This window comes from Exophiala mesophila, assembly GCF_000836275.1.
Source record: "Exophiala mesophila strain CBS 40295 unplaced genomic scaffold supercont1.5, whole genome shotgun sequence".
NCBI lineage: Eukaryota > Fungi > Ascomycota > Eurotiomycetes > Chaetothyriales > Herpotrichiellaceae > Exophiala > Exophiala mesophila.
The window spans coordinates 1,127,023-1,150,398 of record NW_015622508.1 but is presented as its reverse complement, the minus strand read 5'-3'; the positions used below and the strand labels follow the sequence as shown (position 1 = coordinate 1,150,398).

Below are 23,376 nucleotides of genomic sequence, written 5' to 3'. Positions count from 1 at the left end.
TTGACTTGTCATTCACGGCGCAATCTCATGCAACCACTGTGGATTACAAAAGTCTCTCTTGTGTAACACTTGTACAACACGATATGGTCACAGCTCCAAGAAACACTGGCACCCAGCAGTTCAGGTGAATCCCTTGTCGATGACCACAATAAATGGAGAGGGAACAAAATGAGAGGAAGACATGCATATCTGTTGCATATCGCGGTTTTACACTTCACCCGAGCGACTAAACTACGGTGGATCTTAAAACTACTTCCCCCACGTTCCTTTTCTCATCCACGTGACCCGTAATGATATGAGTCACGTGTCATTCCCCCACTGTCATTGGAGGAGTACCTACGTATATGCTGCGTCTGTCTGCGTTCTAGTGTATAGACCCAGGCAATTGTTCTGTGAATTTATTGCAAACCAAGTGAGGTGACATCCCTTTCTCATTCTGCCTTCTCTAAGTCGCTAACCCAATGTCTCTGTCGTATGTTGGTAGATGTTCAGCAATAAACCGTTCAAGACAACCTCTCATCTCCCATCCTTGACATGGCTTCGTCAGGATTGATATCGGCGTTAGAAGACGTCGCAGACAAGCCGGCACCAGTCAAGGTCAAGACTTACAACGAAATCCTCGCGCTTTTGACCGTCCCCCCTTCCACCTCAGACCCCGAACACGCTTTCAACATCATCAAATATGTCGACGCCGTCCTTGACTCCTCGGTCGGAATCATCTCCATCCGGCCAATCCTAAACACTCTGATCCAGTCACTGGAGAAACATGAAGCCGATGTCCAGGTGCAGGTCGGTTCCCATATGCTAGAAGCACTTCAACCTCAGATCGTGTCGTACGAAGAACAAGATGCCTTGGTCAGAAGGATCCTAGCCAATGGTTACGAGGCGGAGGGAGAATACACATCCGCAGCCAAAGCGCTGCAGGGAATCCAACTAGATTCAACCCAACGTCAGATCTCCGACCGACACAAAGTGGAGATTGGAATTCGCATTGTGAGAAATTTCCTCGAGGACAATGACACGGTGGCAGCAGAGATGGCGCTGAACAAGATCAAGAACTCAGCGTCCGCGGCTCAGGTGCTCAAGGACTCACCCGACCTTCGCTTGCTCTATCAACTGTCGCAGGCACGAATTTTAGATTCCCGCCGAGATTTCCTCAACGCATCGGCGGAATATCTCAATGTCTCGTTCAACACCCTAGCGGCTGAAGAGGATAGGAAGCAGGCGCTGTCGGCTGCCATCAAAACCGCCGTGCTAGCCCCAGCAGGACCTCAGCGAAGCCGGGCATTGGCCAAGCTCTACAAGGACGAACGATCAGCCGAGACTGAAGAATACGGAATCCTGGAAAATATGTTCTTAGATCGTTTGCTCTCGCGCACTGAAGTGGAAGCTTTTGCGTCAACTCTCGACCCCGATCAGCTGGCCCCGCACGCCGACGGCAGTACAGTGTTGAGCAAAGCAGTGATTGAGCACAATCTACTGGCGACCAGTCGCCTGTACGAAAACATCACGACGACGGCGCTGGCGCACATTTTGGGCTTGAAGGATAGCACAGACGAGACTGCAGCAGAAAAGGCCGAGCAATATGCGGCTCGGATGGTGGAACAGGACCGGCTACGAGGAGAAATCGACCAAATGGCTGGAATCATCACCTTTGAGAGTGTTCCTGGTGTCGCGCTCGGAGGACCTAGTCGTGACCTCCGACAATGGGACCATGGTGTCCAAGGACTGGTGGAAGACGTCGAACGTTGTGTGACAGGCATCACTGAAGCTTTTCCCGTGAGTGAGAATGTTGGTGGACGAGTTTCCGGTCTGAAAACTAACGAACACAGGGTTTTAGTGCTGGACAGACAGTGCATTGAAAGCATAGCATAGACTGCTTTCCACGACTACAACTTTAACCATGGTAATTATCAGTATCGGCCGGCTTCAGAGCTACATGGCTCCAACATCCAGTCAAGACGAAATAGACCAACCAAACCACCCTTATCATTAGGGCTATTGAAGAGGCACGTCAAGACAAGTGCCATGGAAGGACCCGGGGCAAGTCGTGTACTACGACTAGAGAGCATCTGAAAGAGTCTTGAACTCGGAAGAAATTCCGCCGAGGTCCATGTAACATGGGCATAAGCATGGGGTTATTCCACAGCAAGCGAAGACATGACCGGATTGATCCCGGCCTTTACTGATTGGTTAACTTGGCTTTTCGGGATGGATGCGTAGAGAGCCAAGGCACGTGACTTGCTCAACATGAGGCTCTAATGGAATATTACCATAAAGTGACATAATCTCGACCACAACATCATGAACGAGTCGTCTAACTCTAACCCAAATCATGATCAAATCCCAAAAAACAGCACCATCACTAGTCCCCAAACCCATAACCATCATCAATGACCCTGCTCCCCAGATATGCCATTACATCGGGATGAGGAGAGCAACCCGAGGGCGGGGTTGAGCAAAATCTGGAGATGGCGAACATGAACCAATCAAATTCTCTCACCCTCAACCCAGACCCTCATCATCATCCTGACCACAATTCCCGAATTTCTCTTCCGGCCGTCAAAGGGCAATCCGTTACGCTACGCCGTTCTCCAGGCTCGTCGCCGCTGCTTGGGATCGTGTGGGCACCAATCCCCTCTCTTTCAATTACCAGTGGGTGGCCACGAACATATCTCGGCTCTTGACGTGCTTTGATGTGTTCATGTCCTTGTTTCCCCAGACTCATGGATGGTATATATTCCCTGTTCATCTCCTAATTGTTTCTATCAATATATTGTCCATCACTCCACCTTGCTCTTTCATTTCTTTGATCGATCCTTGGGGGTTTCTTCCGAGAGTAAACCACCGGCATCGTCATCATGTTCCTCTCCACCCTTCTCACACCTTATGCTCTCCTCCTCCTCCCTGTTCTGTACTATTTACTTCCATATCTACGAAACTGGAGTCTTCGCAAAATCCCCGGTCCTTTGCTTCCTGCATTGACCAATTTATGGCTTCTGTATCAAGCTCGTCGTGGTCGCAGATATCTCGAGGTTGATGCTCTTCATAAGAAATATGGCAAGGTGGTCAGGATACAGCCTAACCATGTCTCAATCGCCGATATGGATGCCATTCAAATCATTTATGGGCATGGAAATGGCTTTTTGAAGAGGTGAGCCTTTCCTTCCCTTCTCACCGGACCTAATCTAACCATCTCATCTCCAGCGAATACTACGACGCCTTCGTCTCCATCCGCCGTGGTCTTTTCAACACGCGCGATCGCGCCGAACACACACGGAAACGCAAAGTCGTCTCCCACACATTCAGTGCCAAATCCATCGGCCAATTCGAACAATACATCCACGCGAATCTCGAACTCTTCGCCCGCAAATGGACCGACATGTCCAAGAACCGCAAAAACCCGTCCACGGGCTACGCCTCAATCGATTCTCTCCACTGGTTCAACTACCTCGCCTTCGACATCATCGGCGACCTCGCCTTCGGCACTCCCTTTGGCATGCTTGAACACGAACGTGATTTCGCCGAAATCCGCAAATCACCCGACGCACCTCCCACGACCGCTTCCGCCATTGAAGTTCTTAACCGCCGTGGCGAAGTTTCCGGTACATTAGGCTGTCTCCCCGCATTGAAGCCGTATGCGAAATACCTCCCCGACCCGTTCTTCAGCCAGGGAGCCGAAGCCGTTGAGAACCTCGCTGGTATTGCCATTGCACGCGTGAAACAACGACTTGAAAACCCTAATCCCGACCGCGTCGATCTCCTCGCTCGTCTCATGGAAGGAAAAGACGCTCAGGGTCAGAAACTCGGACGAGAAGAACTCACCGCCGAAGCACTCACTCAACTCATCGCCGGATCCGACACCACATCCAATACCGCATGCGCTTTGTTGTACTACGTGCTCCGCACACCGGGTGTATTGGAAAACCTCCAAAAGGAACTCGACGCCGCATTCCCACCCGGTGTTCCATCTTACGAACAAGTTCGCGACTTGCCGTATGTTCAATGGGTCATCAATGAAACCATGCGCATCCATTCGACTTCCTCACTCGGTCTCCCTCGTCTAACGCCCGGTGCGACGCCTGAAAACCCACATCCCAAGCCAGTGGAGATTCTAGGCTATAGCTTCCCTCCCGGAACGGCGTTGTCGGTGCCGAGTTATACGATTCATCACAGCAAGGAAATTTGGGGCTCCGATGCAGATGACTTTGTGCCGGAACGGTGGAGTGAGAAGAGATTGACCAGTCGGCAGAAAGATGCGTTTATTCCGTTTAGTTATGGACCGAGGGCTTGTGTGGGCAGGAATGTCGCCGAGATGGAATTGAAGTGTATTGTGGGAACTGTGTTTAGGAATTTTGAATTCAGGGATGAACATGAGGGCCCACTCGAGACGAGAGAGGGGTTTTTGAGGAAGCCGTTGGCGTATAATGTTGGGATTAGGGTGAGGGCAACTTAAGAGGTGGTGGTGGTCATGATCATGAGCGATGATGAGTGTGCTTGTGGTTGGAACAGGTGGGATATATCGATGACTATGGGTGGATATATACATGTTTGGATGGTATATATTCGCAGATATGATGCGATGCTACTTTATGTATGTTGATTGCTAGATAGGGTTGAGGCGATTGAATCTCCCCAGTTTTATAGGACGATGAACGATTTGCCTGCTCTTTTCATTTCACTATCGTCTCTTCTGTTCACTTGCCTCTTCTCTCCTCTCTTCTTCGTTCAGTCTTCCATATAATCTTCCCCTTGTTAGGCTACCACAAGACACTAGAGATCAATTGTGACAACTATGCTCCTCTCCTCCCTCCTATACAACTTAGCTAATGGGGAAGGGCAGAGGGCCTGAATAGGTACAGCTCCTACTCGTCCTCAATTCTCTCCATCTGTCTCTTGTAGTTATCAGGCAAGGAGTGAATTGAGATGTCCTGAAGAAGTGAATTATAATCAGTGGAATGACCCCTTTTGTCATGTTATGAATACTCATTGTCCGGTTGTGTCGATCTAATGGCAGGTCTCCCATATGTCTATACACACCGTCACCTGTCTCAACTAGACCTACATCCGAGAAATCTGGCAATTCTACCTCCATTCCACGCGGGACCACCTCCCAAGCAGATATGCATATGATATTTGTGATGAATGAATGACGTTGCCGTCGTCGCCATCTCCACGCTTGGCCCCTCGTAAAACTTGCATGTCAATGTCAAGCTTTCGTACTTTTTATACAACATTCTGACCAGAAACTCCAGCGCTATGATGTCGAGCTGTACTTAATACCCTTAGATATGTTGATATGAAATGTCGTGTATATGAATGATGATGATACAGTCGCTTCTCACAAGCCGGCGCCTATAATTTTGCTTTGAGCTTCGCCTTGCTGGCGGCAACTTTATTTTCGTCAACTGGGATGATGACCAGCACCGAGATGTCGTCCACTTTGCCCCCGTGCCACGGGTCATATGGAAAGTACCTCTGCATCTCTTTTGCGAAAGGTCCGTCTCGTTTGGCACTGAGACTCGCTGTTTTGGCTTCCCCGGTGATGGCGGCGGCGATACAGCTCTGTAGAGTTCCCGGAAGCTTGTGCTTCTGTGGCCCAAGAGACTTGTCCACAAGCTCGGGAAGGACGGGTGAGATGGACAGTCCTTGATCAGGGGATCGGAGCCATGCTCCAGCTTGACGCATATTCGCCGACACCACGCTCAAGACATCGTTGGGGCTGAGATTATCCCACACTCCATCAGTGGCTAGCACCAGAACATCACCGTGTCGAAGAACTTGATCCGAAAGGTCGGCTCGGTCAGGAGAGTCATTCAGCGGGACGCCTCCGAAGATGATGGCTTGCTCTAGAATTTCGCGGGGCGTAATGCTTAATTGGTAGGGAGTGTTGAATGCGTGAGTCTGTGGGGTGGAATAGGTATGTACTGTGCCAAGTCGAAGGAGAAGAAAACCAGAGTCTCCTAGATTGGCAATCCGCATTTGTCCGTCAGGCTCAGTGATGCCGACACATGCTGTTGTGCCTCCAGCCCGAATGTGAGGATCTTGCAGAGTCCTCTCATAGCCCTCTTTCAATAGCTGCTTAGGGCTAAGTTTCTCGCCTGCGGGCCAGGAAAGTGAGATTTCGGCCATATGACTGCAAAGGCCGTGTGAGAAATCTGCCGGGTCGATGCCGTGTTCCGCCCATCCGCCTACTCCGTCGGCTATGGCAAATGCGGTCGTTTTGGAATCTTTTCCTACCCGAGCCACAAAGTACGAGTCCTGTCCGCTATCAGGGCGCCTAGCTCGTTTCTCCTCTTGGGTCGACCCGCGCTGTAAGCCCAAGCCGTCCATTTGAGTTGGGTGGTAATCGAACGTGCTGGCCTCAGGACGGTACTTGCGCCCTTTGCCGCTGGAAGAGGCCGATATATGGAGAGATATGTGAGGAATGGCCGACATTGCTGAAGAGGCGGTAGAAGCACGTTGTGATGAGGAGTGAAAAGGTCTGGAGTGTGTCTTGGAAGGATCAAGACTTGTTCGAATCGTTGGGCGAAGGTCTGAAAGGACACGGTAAGCTAGGGTTGGATCGCTTCGAGAGAATTCTGCCGCACGGTGATTAAGATGAGACGGTGTAAAAACCAAAGACCGCGTAAATAGGGTGGGTGCGCGGATACAGCCAACAGTCGTCATGGTGGTTATGATGAGGATAAGACACCTTGCGGCGAGGACGCCTGAGACTTCAGGCGGACATAGAGCACTGTTTTTGTTGAAGCTCAAGGGGTGATCATAATGAGGGTGAGTATGTCACTAGCGAGCGTCCTGCGGTTCAGCGCATGAAGCAGTGGGCGACTTTATATTGTTATCAGAAAAAAATAAAAGATATCCAGAGCGAGTCTGCAGTTTCATTTGTATGGGGCTGACAGGTGGCTAAGAGTGGCTGAGGGTGACTCGGAGGAACAAATGACGTGATGCGCAGTTCGGATGATGCACCGTAGCACAGAATATAGTGACTAGCTGAAGATGGACTAGCTTCATATGACTCCCCCTTCGATTTCTACAGCCTTGACTCGACCAGTTTCATTATTATGTATCAAACATGTGTACTGATATTGATATCTGATCAAAGGTATTGGACAAACCAGCCGGCTCCCTCACTGACCAAATCCATCTCGAATCTCCAAGAAGCGTTGGTATCTGGTTCTTGTCCATAGACGTGCCTTCTTTCCAAAAAATATCATCGGCGCGGTAAGCATCATGGCGCAAAATGCTAGGACTCCCAAGACAATGAATGTGTTCTTGATCCCACTAGCATCAAGCCACTTGGAAGCCACGAAACTAAAGATGCAACCAATGGTGTTGTTGATTGTTGCCACTCCGACCATGCCTTCGAGGACCATGTCAGGATATGAGTCGACTAAGTATGTCATTGAAAGATCTCCGGCACAACCCCAGCCGAATCCAATGAAGCCGAGTCCAACATATGGTGCTGGCCATGCCCATCCATCATTGCTTCCGATGCCAAACAGGAACATGCCGGTAGGGAACAATGCAGTGGCCAGGAACATAATCCATAACCGGTGTTCTGCCTCGGTCACGCCGCCATTTCTCTTGGCCATCCAGAGCACGAATTTGTCGCTGAACCATCCACCATAAAAGCAGCCAATAACGGCGCCAATCAAGCTTGGGATCGACATGTTGCCCACTGCGGCGTCGGTATAGTTCCATGGTGGCCCATACCAAGTGTCTTCTTCCACGGTCAAATAGAAGGTGAGAAAAGCATCTTGCGCTCCCCATCTACCATCTGTGTCAGCAGGGTGATTTGAAGTGAGATTCTCACACGCAAAACTTACTGGATACCGGAGTAAATGACGGCTGGAAACGTGAAAACCCGAAGAGTGTGAAAGAGCCGTCGATAATATTGTTTGAAGCCGGTGCCTCGGAGATTGTCAGCTGGTGTGATGATGGCTATTCGTTGCCAGTACGTCTTTGCTTTTTCATCTCGGGCAAGTATCCCAGGGCTTGGATTTGACGAAGGTTGCCTCTCCACTGAGTTTTCATCATCCTTTTCTTTCCCAGAGGCATCTTGTGACGGAGAGGGTGAACGTTGACTGGTGTCCTGGCTTTGCTCAGTAACACCATCCACCAGGTAGGTCTCGCCATCGTTTGTCAGATAGCGATCTCTGCGGAAAGTGGTCTCTTCCAGTCCGAAAAGGAGAAGGACAAAAGTGCAGCCAGAAAAGATTGCACCAAACCAACCAATCCACCTCCAGCCGATGGCACTGTCGGCAATATAGCTTGCGATGAGGGGACCCAGAAAAGTTCCCACACTCGTTGCGAGAATATAAACACCCAAGACGGAGCCTCGTTGATGTTGGAACCACAGATCCATCAAAGAGAGCTGGACAGTTGCCTCGGCCACTGATTCGGACGCCCCAACGAAGAGTTGGTTCCATAAAGCATCGCTCGTATTTTGACCACGGGCGAACCAGATGCCACCGATGAGGCCGAACAACATGCAAATTAAGTACAAGATACGTCTACCATAAAGGTAGACTGCAGGTGAAGATAGGAGACACCAGTATCCGATTCCTAGAAAGAGGATGCCAGCTCCAGTATTGAAGGAGGCATAACTGATGCCCAGCTCGAGGTTTTCATTCTGGCATGAGATAAGGAACGTCAGCGAAGCCTAGCATTTCCAACAGTGAAAAGCATCCTCAGCCCATTCGCGCTATTCTCGAGCTGAGATTTCATCGAAAGAGGTTCTCACGTACGTATTGTGCCGACCCTGCGTCATTAGACGTGGCAGCAGTAAGCGCAGTCACAAAACAGACCAAAGAGCTGTGCCAGATCTTGCGTGGCAGAGACCAGTGCAATGGATCATTTGGCGATTCAGTAGGCTGAGGCACCAGAACAATTTCGCCTGATCTTTTCAAGCCGGCTTCGGCGTCGAGTGGGCTTCCATTGGTGTCATAAATTCGACGAGTACCAGGTAGGACTTGGTTAAACTCCATTCGCAGAGATGGCACTATGCATCAACTTTGAACCAAGTGCTGAATGTGTGTTGGAGCATCAAGGTGAGATTGAACCCGAGGAGTTCAAAGGCAATGACGAGGTGTGTAGTGGGTATATAGGCTAGCTGAAAACGCTCAACCAAGGTGGCATTGTATGGGCACATGGGGTACGGACCTTGATCAGAAAAGCCGTGGGAGCTTACCTACTGCGCTGACTGCACAGATCACAGTTACACGGGTGGTGAGAGGGTGGCACTTTGTGGCGGTCATGCCGCGGTGTGGATCCAATTGCATTATGGGATCGCTGCGAGATGACCCCCGTCGACCAGGGGAAAGCTTATCATCAAGATGTTGAATACGTACGCATATTAGCGAGAGGAGAAAAGTCCGTTATTTTAGCGGGCTTTGGTGCAACGATGAGGGTGAAGAGTTCTTGGGCCCGCCACCAACAAGTCTGCGTTCACACCTTGTAGTTCAATGATCAATCTCGTCAATCGAACATGTAGACATAGCAGCAAGACACTGGATGAGAAGAGAGAGAGAGAGCGCGAGAGAGAGTGCATTGAGACTCGTCACTCATGGAGTGCGGCATACCAAGCAACGGAAAGCGGGTGCTTAAAGAAAAGCTTGGTTGGAGAGGAGAGATAAGGACGTGAGCGCTTTGCCTGATTTGTAGTAATGTGAGAGATTTGCCAGGATTACTTCCTGACAAGGTGACATCTGAATAGAAGGATCAGCAGTGACGGAACAACGAAGGCGAGCCAGGGGTGCAAGCAGGTTTCTTACTGGGTACCTACAGTAATTACGGATGTCTTCTATCTGGTTACGTACTTTGATATCCACAAGTGCATAGCAAACAGAATGTGCTCCTCTAAAGATGTCGCCAACGTGAGGAAGGAATCTTGAGATCGATCGCTGGTCAAGCCCCGCAGTTCCAGATGCAGAAATCGTATGCGTCCTCCGTAGATAGGCATGGGCGGGGCTGGCGCATTGGAGTATTATTGGGTCAAGTACCAGAAAAGTGACGAGTCTGAGGGGCGAGGGGCGCCTGAAGCTTCGAGCCCTAGGCCCTCAAGGCCCTCTTTCACTACCTACCTACAGGTAGGTACTCTCACTGAAGTGGACATTAACCTACCCCTCCAATCCGCCTAGAACTGTCACTGTCGTTGCCTCAATGCCTCTCCTCGGCGGACTTGCCTCCCCTCCAATTCGTCAAAAAAGGACGCCCCTCGTCCTCTTACTGGTTCTCCCACGCTTTTCTCCCCCTTGGCTCTCCTTGGCTGTGACTCGTTGTCACTCCCCCATCTTCTACAGTTGATTGCCTTAGAATCTACAATCCTTGACCTCTTCTCGCCTCTTTGTCACCTCACCAACCTGCAACAATCCTATCGTTACACTTGCGTTCACACATCTTGGACGGATCCTCTCGTCCCCCTCCAGACCAAGTCCCTCTTCTCCCCCACACAATAGCATAAGCGAATGTCAACTTGCCAGCTCATGATGGCTCAACATTTCCATGTTGCGCACCATTCCGCCCATAAACCCAAAGAAACATCTAGTCTTTCGACCATTCTTCAACTCGCCAATGGACTCACCTCAAAGTCAGTCCTGTGCAAAGAGTTGGAGGATGGTCGAAACCCAAAAGAAGATTACACGTTCAAACCAGTTGTGAGTGAGACGGGTCTCAACAAACCCCCAGATACACTGTCCGAACCGACAAGAGTCATCGTAGTCGGTGCCGGAATTGCCGGCCTTCGCGCTGCATCCGTTCTCCAAACTCATGGTGTCCAAGTCATCGTCCTAGAAGCCCGCCCCGACCGTATCGGAGGCCGCATCTATACCAGTAGGAAGCCAGGAAGAGCACCAAGAGACATTGGTAATTATGCCTAGGGCAATACTAACAATCGCCGTAGGCGTTTGAGATGATGTCGTTAAAAGCGCTCATTTACGGCCACGTCCATTGCTGGGTTGTTTTCTCATTTGTTTGCAATCTCCCGTTAACTGTCTGCAGGAGCTGCATGGGCCCACGAGACCAGCCAGAACAAACTACTCCCCCTCATCGGCCAGCTCAAGGTCGAGCATTACTATGACGATGGTACTCCCTTGTACTTCACTCGAGACGGTCGTCTCGGTTCACAATTCAAAGCTAAAAAGGTTGCTGATGAATTCGCTGACTATCTCGAATACTACTACGAAGAGAACCCTGACGCTGAGGACAAGTCTGCCCTCACCTTTATTCATGAATGGGTTGCTAGTCACCCTCTGATTACTGAAGATGAAAGATTGTGGGCTCCTCAGGTTGCTCGTGAGGTGGAAGCCTGGATAGGAACAAGCCTCGAGCAAGCCTCATCCAAGCACCTAGCCTACTTTGCCATTGAACGAAATCTGTACATGAAAGGTGGCTATGACACTATTGTTGATTGGACTGCCTCAAGCCTTCGTCATCAAAACATCCTTCGACTTGGTCACGTCGTCACTAAGATCGACTGGAACGAGGATGAGGGCAAAAAGTGCATCGTTCGTGCCAAAACCCCCAGTGGTGCAGAGTCCGTCTTTTCAGCCGAGGCGGTCATTTGTACCCTGCCCCTTGGAGTGCTACACCACGACCTCGTCGAGTTTAGCCCCCCACTGACCGACGACCTTCGACTGGGTTTGAGTAAGCTCAGCTACGGTGCTCTCGGAAAGGTCTTTTTCGAGTTTGAATCCGTCTTCTGGCCCAAAGACAACGATCAGTTCATTTATTACCCTGATCCTACCACCGAGCCAGTCGACCAAAACTCAATTCTATCATATGTGAGTGTCTTGTCCCATCATGAGTTTGCTGGATCTAACTTGACAAAGATGACGGTCACCAGCAACAACTGGATCATGAACGGCGTCAAGGAACTGTCCGTCCAGATTGTTGAGCCACTGACCCAACGCATCGAGGCAATGGAATCAGATCAAGAGATCTTTGCATTCTTTGAGCCTCTTTTCAAACTCTTTCGGACTGAACCCTACAAGAAACTGCCGCCAGTAGTGAATCTGGAAACGACACACTGGACACAGGATCCATATGCAGGGTTTGGCACGTATTCTGCTGACAAGGTTGGCGACGAACCCGACCTCTGGATGGATGCCATAGAAAGCAGACAACAGAGCAAGTTGCAATTTGCCGGCGAGCACTGTGCACGCACCGGAAACGGATGTGTACATGGTGCTTTTGCGACCGGTGAGACTGCCGCTATCAATGTTCTAACTATGCTTGGGGTCGCACACAATGGCGGAGACGCCTTCAGCAGACGCCCAGCAAGGAAATCGCCACCAAGACACTAATTCAACTCACAATGAAGCAGTGTATGTGGCTGTTGAGTCGACTACGACACATGGATGATGTGGACATGGCTGGTATTTTCTACCGCCCGAGACAATGTCTCTGATCGATGGTCACGCTATGTTTATCTGCACCCTTTTATCTGTTTCACTTTCCTATAGTTCCCCTCGTTTCTCTCCTCGGCACCACTGTTCCTTGACAGACCAGCCATCAGAGCTAGGTACTTTTATAGTATGATTCTATAGTCTAAATCGTTAAAGGAGTGGGTTTAGTTTATAAGATAAGTTTAGTTCACGTGGGCCACAACGTCTCCCAAGGCCATTGTCTCAAAGGTTGATTCAACGCAGCGCTCTTGTAGGATAGACTCAGCGAGACGGATATTGTCTAAAGGAAACCCTTCATCTCTGAGACTTTGATAATACGCAGCAACAAGGTGTGCACCAATGCTTGCAACATTATAGTCCGGACCTGGACCCTGATTCTGATTCGGCGACTCTCGAATCGCCCAAGTAAGAGTCAAAGGCTGATCATCCCCCTCTAGACCGGGCTGGACATGAGCACTGAGCACCTTTCCATCCGAATGCCTTCGCAGCACCAAAGCCACACTCCCCGCCGAAGCATGGATTTTCGTCCTCTGTAAAGAAACCGCCCTACTTTTTTCATCCTCACCATATCCCGCGGGTTCCGTCTCAAACAAGGTAAACGGCACCGTGCGCCCCTCAATCCCAACATCCGCACTCGCAACCGCCAAAACCATCGTATGCAACACCTCGGAAATATCCTGCCGCCGATTCTCCGGTCGCACATATATATATTGGAGATACGGAACCGCAAACTTATTCCCATTCACATCGGGCGGCAGACACAACACGGAGAAATGAGCTGCACCAATGGCATTTCCGGCATGATCGCGAATGCCCACGATATGATAGGGAGCCAGACCGTCACGGACTCCAATGGCTTGAGCGGCCAAACGCTCGACGATCAAGGCGGAAGATTCGCGTTCAGTTCGTTTGGGAAACATGTCGACGTACAACTGGTTGTAAAGGGGCATGAAATCCTGGGAGTGGACGAGCTCGATAGAGCCAATGTGTGGAAATGCTGTTTGGCGGAGTCGGTCGGGGGTTAGTCGGGACAGGGAATCGATTTGTATGGTTGGTATGCGAGTTAGATGCTGGGATAGCTCATTGGTGAATTTGGGGGTGAAAATGGATGGGTTGGCCATTGTGACACCGCTCTATGACTGTGTGACTGTGTTGTGGAACTGTACTGTACTGTGAACGATGATAGAGATCTTTGAGAGACGAGATGAGGCGGGGGTGGAAAGGTGGGGTGGGGTGGTGAGTAATAAGGTATGACAGCTAAGACTGAGGTACTTGTCTCGTGCTGCCGGACTATAGATGGAACGATCAATGAACACTCCTTGTTGTAGGTAACCCTGTAACCTTTGCTTGAAGGTTTAAAGTGTATTAACTTTGGAACTATATCACAAGTTTTGCCTATAATAAATACCTATGGAGTTCCGAGTTCCATTCATCGGACTGGAAAAGATAGTGAAAACAACTCGGATTGGATTAGAGACTAGGGTACGTAGCTTCTAAGCCACGTGGTAATTGAAAATACCTACGTAAGCCTTCGTTTCCTTTTTGAGATAAGGAAGGATATTTCCTTTCTAGGTCTGAAATTCGGTCGTTGAGCGGGTGAGGGGGTGCTGCGGACGAGAAGATAGGAAATTTAGCATGTTCCTGCAATGTGAGGTGATGAGGATGTGTAGAATGTGAGGTTGTAGTAAGTAATAAGGCCGTGTTAGTTGACATATATAGAATGGCATGGGATGGGATGGGATGGTCCATTTTCCCTGCATGACCGTGCCGATGTCCGTCTAAGGTACGTCTCTCCTGATCCATGCGGCACAGAGTACTTTGTCGATCATATATGGAGCAATGGGGTCCAAGATTCGATGCGAAACCAAGCATGACTAAGAATCGACATCATGTGAAATCGATTTATGTCATATCTAATCTCGGATTGATCTTGACTTGCGACTGACATAAATTCCAAATAGGATAAAGCCAGTAGGATGGACGACGTTGCGAGCACTCGTATTCGAGTACTGGACGTAGGGAACCATCAAGTTACAGTTAGATACCTATGCAACAAATGGCTAAGGAACAATCGCATCCCATTCTTGGTCAAGCGATCAATTGCCAAGCTCTTCATGCCACTTGACTCATCTGAGCAACGCCGACTCGCATCATAATTCAATGGATCAAGTGATTGGTTATGTTAGATGACCAATTACTGTATGAGGTAAAGTAAGTACCTTGCATGGTGGGCCCAATGGCTATCACGTCCCGGTCGAAAGGCCCCTCGGATATCCTGGAAAGAGCTGAAAAGAGTAGTAAGTACTTAGGTAAAGAGTGAGAGTGTCTGTCTGGACCTGGAATCACTCATACAGTAAGGAAGAAGCCGTGCTTGGTCTCTCTAGGCATCGACCACCTATTGGTTGAGGCTGATGGTCAAGCATGACCTTGTCTGTTTTGCATGGATTAAGACGGATGACTGATTCCTAGTACGGTGCAGGCGGTAGGGCTTTTGCAGTAAACGTCGAGTGTAACAGTCGAGGATGCCTGAGGTGTCACAGGTGTCTAAGTGTTTAGGTGTCCCAATGCCCATATGCTCAGGTGCTTCTAAGTGATGGACCTCAACTCCAGAGGCTTAGGTAAGAAACCTGATACGAGGAGACCCTTCGACTCAGGCGCGAGGGCCTCTCGGGCCCCTCGCCCCCCCTCAACAAGCCCCCCTAAGCTTTAATCCTTTCAATCTTGTCTGTCATTCTTGTTCACTTTTGACCCGCAGCTGCGCGCAACTGCAGCCCGCACTTCTTCTGGCCCCATTTTATTCTTACATAGGTACTCAGCTCTACAGCCACCATCTCATCCCACCGTTACCTCACATCTCTTCACATTCTCCATCTTGGGATCAATCTATTGCTCGTAAGATTTGCCTCTTTGTTTAGCCACCTCTGATCAAAACAGATTCGTGTTCAAATTTTCATTGTTTGTTGCATACCAAACCACCATCCAGCCATGCCCCCTCCATCACTCCTCCGGTATACAATACCTTCCTTCCTTTAGGTAGTCATTGTACCATTGTGGCACGCCTGACCATGACCGCCTATTGTCGTCATGTTTGTCCCCTACAATGGCGAATCCCAGCGTTTCGACACTTCCGTCACCTTCTCTGCTCAACGACGTTTCACATCTCAAAAGATTCACCGAGCAAAGCGTGAAAAGGCCATCAGATTAAAAGACCTCGCCGATCGCCAGAACATCCCATCTCCCACTACGTCTCGGTCTGACACCACGGAAGATCCACCTGTCTCTCCGCCCGAACAGCACTCACAGATTCCGACACCTGAGTCTGAAGTCGATCCCACCGTTGACGCCAACGCCGTCATCACCAGACAAGATGTCCAAACAATGGACAACGTACCATTCGACTCGTCAGCCACTGTCGATTACCTCAAAACTGCGACTCGACTGATATACGAGTCCCAGAGAGATAATTCCTCGGTCCCCAACCCCCGTCTTCCACTCAATGACATATTATTCAGTGGTATGAGGGCCGATCCATTTGCCAACTATCCCATCTCTACCCAGACATACTTTCCTTTTATTATTGATTTTTGCAGAGAAGTCGTCGCGTTGGGGCCCATTTATTTCCAGTTCATCCTGTCGCATGAAGTCCTGTTCGAGGCCATTGTCACTTATGTTTTGTGCGTTCAACCTCGTCAAACCCCCGAAACCAAAGTCGCCATGATGCATCATTATGGCTCCACTCTCAAAAACATTCGACTCAGCATTTCAGATCCAAGTCGCAGAATCGGTGACGACATTATTCTGGCAATCGCCAATCTGGCCGTCATATGCGTACGCCCAAGACCCTAAGGACCATGCCTTTTGAGCCCAACGATTGGTACTGATCATATTCCCAGGCTTATTGTCGAGACACAAAGCGATTTGACACGCATTTGAGAGGTATTCGCAGACTGGTGGAAATGCGAGGTGGTGTTGATGGACTTGAAAAGGAGGATAACTGGGTCAAATCGGGTCTCACAGCGTGTGTTGAATACCCTCCTCCATATTGACTCAACCCCGAACTTTCCGACTGACGCAGCATCCTCAAGTCTCGAAGCCTTAGCTGGCGCCCCCGGCGATTCTGATTCCTCCTCCGAACCTATCCCCAAGATCTCTCCGACAGGAGATCCCGGCAAATATGCGAGAACACCTGTCTATCCAAGACACCCATTCCCTCCTGACATGTGCGCCGTCATTGCCCGAATGCCAGAGGGGTTTCGTGAACTCGCATTAACAGGTCAACTTTCCATTCAACTCATAAACAGACTCAACATCACTCGCAGTCAGATCGTCCATCTCATGGCCACAGCTCCCAGCAAGGAGTCGGATTACGAATGGGCAGCTTTGATGCGAGCTTCCAGCCCGATCGAACGCATGGCCTGGTTGACGGTCCTGGTCTTCCATCTTCGAAGCTCCACATACATCTCTGATTGCAAGGAACTCGCTCAAATTGCCATGGAATGTGCAAAACAAGGTACCCGATCCCAAGCACAGTCGGAATGGGTGCTTTGGGGTTCTTGTCTGGTAGTCGCTACGCCAGACTGCGAAAGATTGCTAGCCAAGCCCCGTGAACAAGTGGCAAATATGCTTCTCGACTTGTTCGAACAATATACCGTGGATGAGATGATTGAGAATGCGAATCGATTCTTGTGGAGTGATGGTCTTAGTGCAAGTCTTCGAACTCACATGGAGTGAGTGCTTTTTTCCTTCCCGGCTGTTTGGTAACTATACTCACATTTTCATAGCTATGCCAGGAAGAACTCGTTCTTTTCATGAGACTGAGGATTCGTTTCTCATATGGAACACTCTTTTGAGTTTTTCCAAATCTCCAGGGTGTGAATATGGTGGATGCGCATCAAAACACCACAGAGGCAAATCAAAAGCCGTGTGACGTCGGTATAAGCTGATCAAGCCTATCAACGGGGTCATATAGACATTGCATCCGCGAGAATCGTTCTATGGACGGCATTACCTCCACGAGCTTGATCATCGCATGAACCAAGTCCACCACCACCGATAACACGAATATCAGCGAGAACTGAAAGACAACAACAAACTCCTCGGGGTACGTTTGATCTGATCTGATCCAAAATATTTCCCCTCTTTCGATCCTTTCGATTATTAATTATTAATCATCAATCATCGCTGACCATCGTCCTAGTTGTACTAAGTCTAAGCAATCCAATTCCACCTTCCACGAACCACTGGGTATATGAGGACCAAGCGCCTAGGGATCACCATGTATCTCAGATTCACCGCGATATACTACAATCTACTCATCCGGGGGTTGCAAACCAAAAGGGAAAACAACAGGAATGTTTATTACTATGAAGAGCATGCTGATATGCTGATGTGCTGATAACGCTGATGACATACAAAACATGCAACCGTTGACAAGATGGGGAACAATTTTAAACTTCTCTGTGAGAAAGTACAAGTACAAGTGCAACGATATATACGAGTGTAAGCAGGCAATAATATAGAAACGAAAGAAACGAAACTTGACAAGGCTGCGAATTGCGGAATTTTATGCTGACATACAGTGGGTACTATCCGTACATGCGGAGTACCTATTCGTAGTACTCGGTACTTACGAGGATATATATACCGGCAAACCTTCCCTTTATGAATCTGGCAGCTCTCCGCATCTGCGACAGACCCTCTGACCTCTCGTGATATTTCTTTGCATTGAAATGAAATGATGTCGGAGATGTATTGTAACACCTATTCTCGAGTCAACATCAGCATTCAGACTACAAGACTTCTTTTAGTTTAATAGCCTTCCTCACTCATCCTAGCCTCCAACTGCACCACCAACACCACCAGCACCACTTGTGTCCCACCAAACCCCTCGACCGATCAGATAAATCATCATCATCTCAGAATGCATTCCTCACCAGCCCTCCGCGGCCTGTAAGTGCAAAACTCCCAGCTGTCGTCACGTTAACCATACCCATACCCATACCCATGCCCACATGCAGCCTCTCTGCCTTCTACCTGTACTAACAACCCTCCCTTGTTCAAACTACTAGTCTCAAACGCTCATCCTACTATGATTCCGACTACCGACAATCCGCGGCGTTGATCCGAGCCCGACGACCTTTTCTCTTCCGTAACATTTTAACCGGTACTGGAATCGCCATGTTTGCCGTTGGAGTTTGTATGTCTTTCTCTCTTCTCCCCCTTTCTTTACAACGATTTTCAATTCAATATAATACCTAACGCCGGGAATTCTTTTCCTTTTTCTTGTTTAGTCGTATTCACACTCAAAGCCGTTGGACAAGATAAATTTGAAGATGTCGTCGTACCTGATGCGCCGCAGCAGAGTCAGAGTCAGAGTCAGAGTTAGGCGGGGGTGGTGAAGACGTCGTAGGGGGGGAAGCAAACAGAAGGGGATCGATCTTACAAAAGAGCTCGGGGGAATGATTGATTGCGGGAGGAAGGGAGGGAACAGAAGGGGAAGAGGTGGAAAACAGAAATGAAGAGAGGTTGTGGGTGCGGGTGTGATGGTACACCCCTACCTCATCGGACAAGGAGAGGAGAGGCGAGGCTCGCTATGGAGAGAACGAACTCAATGCCCGTTGATTTCCCGCGCCCGCCTGCTTTCTGCGCTCGTTCGTTTGTCCGGGAGATGTGGCTCCTACCTCGATTTCGACCCATCCACACACATCCCTCCCTACCTACCATCTCTCAGTCGATAGATGGACCGGAAGTCGGAGTTACCATACGCTCTCCTCTCAATTCCACCCACCAAACCATATCACAGCACCTCAAAAGTCGACTTACCCTACCCTACCCTACCCTACCCTACCCTCCGCCTTGCTCGATGTTTGTTGTTCATGTCACAGAACTTCGCGAACAAACGAGAGCCCAATCACCCACCAAGGCTAGGCTACCTACCTCATTCATCGACCTCGACCTCGACATCTCATATCATATCATATCATTCTTGCCTAAGCGTCAAGCACACACTGGTATCTATGTCTATGTCTGATCTCAATCCCACCTAACCGACCTGACGTTATGAAACATGCTTAAGTGCCTGGGGCTAAAAGTTTTCGACATTCACATTCAACTCCTCCAAGTTGAATGACGATGTCCTCGACACTTGAGAATTGGTAATGGGAGATATTCGAATATGTCGGCCATAACTCGGCGTGCAAGGGAAAAAGGCATCAGCCATTTCCTGCTTCCAACCAGTATCTGTATATATACACATATATGTAAAAAACTATTTGATCTCATCTAATGTTCATACATTCACCAATTGATGATATGGTAATTCTACTCTGTGGATATTGGAATATGAGGGTCAAGATTACAAGATCCCTATCGAACAAGACCCACATCTTTTCGATGACATTGTACATTCTACATCATCCTTTGAACACAACAGTGACTGATAGACAGACAGTTAGGCCTTCATTATGTATAATAATATCCATCGCCACCATAATCCACCCATGAAGAAGAGATTGTCATTAAAACACCATGATCCATGTATGTATAGATAGACATCAATTACAACTCCAATCCAGAATGCGTATAGTCAGTCGTAGCGTTCTCTGCCGAATCGCTCAAGAGTTCTCAGCCGGGTGCCCGGAGTTCGGTCCGCTTCATCTCACACTGAATCGCCCCGTGACTGCAGCAAATCCACCTAACCCGCCTGTGGTGATACCCGTGTCTTTGTGAAGAAATGGGCTCTCGTTATTCGCCATTCGAGTCACTTTTTCTGGCCTGGCATTGTGTGCTCGGGGAGGGGATGTAGCCACGTTCACATTAGCACGTGCGTTGAGTGGTGATGAAGGCAAGTCGCGAATGTGTTCTTTTGGCGCCGGCCCGGACTGACTATTGTCGACATCATGTCGATCGTGGAATGGTGGAACCGCTCTTCGGTCGAGAGGTGATGCCGAATGAAGGCGGTAATTGTGTACACTGGAGCCTTGCTGTTCTAGCTTGGTCGTGCTTGAAATACCCTCTTGGGGAGTGTTGGCTAACGATGAAAGTTGAGCTGATGGATCTGGTATGGTGGAAGCAGATCCTTGCGTTTGAAGATTGTCAGTGGTCCTTTGTTGGTTGGCCGGAGTGACAAACACATCAGTGTTGAAGGGCGATCGATTCGAAGATTGGCGTTGACTCGCTAGCCGGTGAATGGGATGTTGTGGGTTCGCCCACGGTGTTTGCTCCAGAAATTGTTCTTCAGCTTGCGGCGCCGACATTTGAGATGTGTTACTTTGCATGGGCCGCTGAGTTGGGCGTACAGGTCGAACTTGCGGGAGTGAGATCTGTCATGATTAGTCAAACATCTTGTGCGAGCGGCGGCGAACACTTACTCCCATCTTTTGAATGTCATCCTCGATGTCCTTCTGTTTCGAGGGCGCCAATTCTGGGGCGGCGGGAAATCCAACATACTTGGCAACGCCGGAAAGAATGGAGACTTCTTTATTGTAGGCTGTCTGTTGAAGGATTTGTTGTGATCGTCGGGTAGGGAAAGGAATGGTAAAGTTTGGTATGGTCGAATCGGCCTTGAATCTGTCTCGCTGAATGCGATAAAAGTGTTCGCTGATCTTCTCCAGATACTTTTCTCTGACGTCTCGGATGGTCTGAAAGTATGCGCTCTGGGTCTGACTGCGCTCTGCAACACTTTTGTTCTTCAAAGCTCCAATCTTGTATACCAAGAGTTTTTGTTCGACCTCAAACTTGTCATCTCTGTACTTTTGAACGACTTGGAGTTGACGGAGGAGTTCTGGATGACACGGTTTGCTGGCCTGTAACAAGGCGAGTTCATGATTGATGGCAGCAATCCGTTCATCATACAGGCGATCCCGTAGCTGTGCAAAGTGTTTTTCCAAACCAATAAGGGCATCCATGGCCGCTACTCGATTTGCTTGCTCTTCCTCGCTCTTAGCGTGGGCATCCACGTCATTTTCTTCGGTGTCGCTCTCCTCGGCTACTTCGCCGTCGCCTTCCTCCTCTTCGGTAGGCTGCGGGTCTTGAACGGCGGGTTGGCCTCGTCGTTTGGCTCGAGTCCTGGTCTTGCCCTTGGAATCTTCACTCGATTCGTCCTTTTCAGGCTCTTTTTGCTCATCGTCAGGTGGATCTTCGGGCTCTTCCTCGTGATCTGGAGGGTCGTCACCAGCCACTTCGGGTTGCGGTGGTTCTGCGCTTGCTTCACGGCTTGGTTGGCGCGAGTCCTCAATCTCCGATTCAGGCTCTGACTTTTCCTCATCCGAGTCGATCGAGCCTGTTCGACGCCTTTGAGATCGACGAAGATGTTCAGGGTCCGACTCAGACTCTTGTCGCTTTCGTTTGTTAGGAGAGGAGAGGTTCTCCGCTTTTTCTACTTCTGGGGCAGGCTCATTCTCGTCGTCATCGCCGTCGGGAGCGTCACTCAGGGCACTTTCAATGTCGGAGTCAGGATGGGAGGATCGGGGAGAGGAAGGAGGGCTTTCGGTCAAGCTTTCGATCTCTGGGCGCATGTCGACATCTTGTGAATGTGCCAACTTGGAGGGACTAATTTCGACAGGTTTTTTCCTTTGGAGGTTGTCAGGAGTCACTTGAAGACGTTCAGTTTCGGCTTCGGACTCGTGACCGACTGGTCTTGTGGGGTCTATGTCATCTTCTTCATCTTGAGAATCACCATCGAGGTTATCGTCTAGCTCACTCAAGCTGCTTGATCTATCGTCGTCAGAGGCAGGATCGTCCTGCGCGGCAATAGCGGCAGCAGTATTGGAGAGAGCTAGGAGAGAATCGACAGCAGAATCCATGGTTTTGTTTCAAGCTTGATTTTCAGGGTGCGAAGTTGGGGTACGAGGGTAATGAGGTGGTCGAGGAGAGTGGTCTTGGCGCTAACACTGAAGGTCAGTTATTAGAGTCTCAAGTAGAAACGAGGAGCGGAGAGGAGTATATAGGGGTGAGGAGGAGCGAAGAAGAGCTGGGAGACGTACAGAAAGGACGATGCGCGGAGGTCACAGTGGCATGCTCGGTGGTGGTGGAGAGCTTTGGCGCCAACACATGAAGAGACTGGGGTGAAGAGAGGGAGAGCAGGGGAGACGTGTCTTGTATGAGAGGCGTGTAAATAGAAGAATACAATATATCAAGCTGGTCGACTGTCTTTCTGGGAAGGAGTTGTAGAGGTCGCGCAGGAGAGATTGTGGGCGCAGACGAGGACTGGCGTCGCGGGGCAAGGGGAATTGGCGTGGTGAAAAGTGGTGTGTAGAGGGGAATCGTGGAGGATAGATAGAAAGACTGGTTGAGCATTCGCTAGACAGAATGAAGCTGGATGCAATGACCAAAGAATATGTCAGAAAAGTGGCGTGGATGGTGAGAGGATATTGAAAAGAGTTGAGGGCGAGAAAGTGGAAGCAAGAAACAGGACACAAGAGACGCAAGAGACGCAGACAGGATACGATGATGATGCGGTTTGGGGAACGGATTACAGTACGAGACAGGGAGAGTACAGTGAACAGCCAAAGCGCAGGGTGGCCTGGCGCAGGTGAATTGGTGCCCATACACTGACAGACTGGGTGTTGCTGGTTATTGACGGGAGGTAAAGAGTGGGGAGTCACAGTCTCGTACAGGCCCTGACTGCTGGGTCCCTACCTAAGATACCTTTACCTGTTGTGCCTGTCTATAGGTACCTAGGGATTGGTACTGTGGTATTGTATGTATTGTATGTACCTCAGACTCACTTCAGTGGCCCTCTACCGACTGCGGAGTACTCCCGTGCAGACAAGTCGTCGACCTCCGCACCTGAAAACATTCTCTATCACGTGTACATATGTGACACTCGAGAGATTGATAGTACTCGCTGAATGTCCAACACTGTAATTCCTCTCCACTCTTCCAATGCCCTACGTTGTACTTTTTCTTCTGTTCATTCTGAACTCCTAGTCGTCATTCATAAGGCTGTTGATGAACAAATCGTCGCGAG

At 49.5% G+C, this 23,376-nt stretch overlaps 9 protein-coding genes across 12 annotated transcripts; 5 read left to right on the top strand and 4 right to left on the bottom strand.

Moving 5' to 3' along the window:
* Positions 1–391: 391 nt before the first annotated feature.
* Positions 392–2,357, top strand: PV10_07180. 2 transcript variants are annotated; one of them, XM_016372050.1, is made up of 3 exons: positions 392–412; positions 485–1,779; positions 1,833–2,357. In XM_016372050.1, exons 2-3 carry the CDS (start codon positions 535–537, stop codon positions 1,860–1,862), a joined length of 1,275 nt encoding a protein of 424 aa, XP_016221382.1. In that variant the 5' UTR covers positions 392–412; positions 485–534; the 3' UTR covers positions 1,863–2,357. The 2 variants fall into 2 exon arrangements, with proteins under 2 accessions (XP_016221382.1, XP_016221381.1); XM_016372049.1 differs by having other exon boundaries at positions 392–1,779.
* A 160-nt stretch (positions 2,358–2,517) lies between these two features.
* PV10_07179 (uncharacterized protein) lies at positions 2,518–4,676 on the top strand. The gene is made up of 2 exons (XM_016372048.1): positions 2,518–3,154; positions 3,208–4,676. Exons 1-2 carry the CDS (start codon positions 2,862–2,864, stop codon positions 4,454–4,456), a joined length of 1,542 nt encoding a protein of 513 aa, XP_016221380.1. The 5' UTR covers positions 2,518–2,861; the 3' UTR covers positions 4,457–4,676.
* A 309-nt stretch (positions 4,677–4,985) lies between these two features.
* PV10_07178 lies at positions 4,986–6,823 on the bottom strand. Of its 2 annotated transcripts, XM_016372047.1 has the most exons (2): positions 6,591–6,823; positions 4,986–6,536 (listed from the first exon to the last, which is right to left on the bottom strand). In XM_016372047.1, the coding sequence occupies exons 1-2, from the start codon at positions 6,667–6,669 to the stop codon at positions 5,356–5,358; spliced, it is 1,260 nt and encodes a 419-aa protein (XP_016221379.1). In that variant the 5' UTR covers positions 6,670–6,823; the 3' UTR covers positions 4,986–5,355. The 2 variants fall into 2 exon arrangements, with proteins under 2 accessions (XP_016221379.1, XP_016221378.1); XM_016372046.1 differs by having other exon boundaries at positions 4,986–6,823.
* A 197-nt stretch (positions 6,824–7,020) lies between these two features.
* Positions 7,021–9,150, bottom strand: PV10_07177. Of its 2 annotated transcripts, XM_016372044.1 has the most exons (3): positions 8,751–9,150; positions 7,830–8,635; positions 7,021–7,773 (listed from the first exon to the last, which is right to left on the bottom strand). In XM_016372044.1, the coding sequence occupies exons 1-3, from the start codon at positions 8,988–8,990 to the stop codon at positions 7,131–7,133; spliced, it is 1,689 nt and encodes a 562-aa protein (XP_016221376.1). In that variant the 5' UTR covers positions 8,991–9,150; the 3' UTR covers positions 7,021–7,130. The 2 variants fall into 2 exon arrangements, with proteins under 2 accessions (XP_016221376.1, XP_016221377.1); XM_016372045.1 differs by having other exon boundaries at positions 7,830–9,150.
* Positions 9,151–10,209: 1,059 nt separating this feature from the next.
* On the top strand, positions 10,210–12,634 carry PV10_07176 (uncharacterized protein). Its single transcript, XM_016372043.1, has 3 exons — positions 10,210–10,866; positions 11,002–11,783; positions 11,832–12,634. Exons 1-3 carry the CDS (start codon positions 10,470–10,472, stop codon positions 12,303–12,305), a joined length of 1,653 nt encoding a protein of 550 aa, XP_016221375.1. The 5' UTR covers positions 10,210–10,469; the 3' UTR covers positions 12,306–12,634.
* On the bottom strand, positions 12,527–13,622 carry PV10_07175 (uncharacterized protein). Its single transcript, XM_016372042.1, has one exon. It carries the CDS (start codon positions 13,526–13,528, stop codon positions 12,590–12,592), a length of 939 nt encoding a protein of 312 aa, XP_016221374.1. The 5' UTR covers positions 13,529–13,622; the 3' UTR covers positions 12,527–12,589.
* Positions 13,623–15,253: 1,631 nt separating this feature from the next.
* Positions 15,254–17,960, top strand: PV10_07174 (uncharacterized protein). Its single transcript, XM_016372041.1, has 5 exons — positions 15,254–16,235; positions 16,301–16,425; positions 16,493–17,134; positions 17,189–17,508; positions 17,605–17,960. Exons 1-4 carry the CDS (start codon positions 15,492–15,494, stop codon positions 17,217–17,219), a joined length of 1,542 nt encoding a protein of 513 aa, XP_016221373.1. The 5' UTR covers positions 15,254–15,491; the 3' UTR covers positions 17,220–17,508; positions 17,605–17,960.
* A 165-nt stretch (positions 17,961–18,125) lies between these two features.
* On the top strand, positions 18,126–19,256 carry PV10_07173 (uncharacterized protein). Its single transcript, XM_016372040.1, has 3 exons — positions 18,126–18,356; positions 18,476–18,603; positions 18,698–19,256. The coding sequence occupies exons 1-3, from the start codon at positions 18,328–18,330 to the stop codon at positions 18,790–18,792; spliced, it is 252 nt and encodes an 83-aa protein (XP_016221372.1). The 5' UTR covers positions 18,126–18,327; the 3' UTR covers positions 18,793–19,256.
* A 470-nt stretch (positions 19,257–19,726) lies between these two features.
* On the bottom strand, positions 19,727–22,816 carry PV10_07172 (uncharacterized protein). The gene is made up of 3 exons (XM_016372039.1): positions 22,391–22,816; positions 20,777–22,291; positions 19,727–20,728 (listed from the first exon to the last, which is right to left on the bottom strand). The coding sequence occupies exons 2-3, from the start codon at positions 22,208–22,210 to the stop codon at positions 20,060–20,062; spliced, it is 2,103 nt and encodes a 700-aa protein (XP_016221371.1). The 5' UTR covers positions 22,211–22,291; positions 22,391–22,816; the 3' UTR covers positions 19,727–20,059.
* Positions 22,817–23,376: the final 560 nt, after the last annotated feature.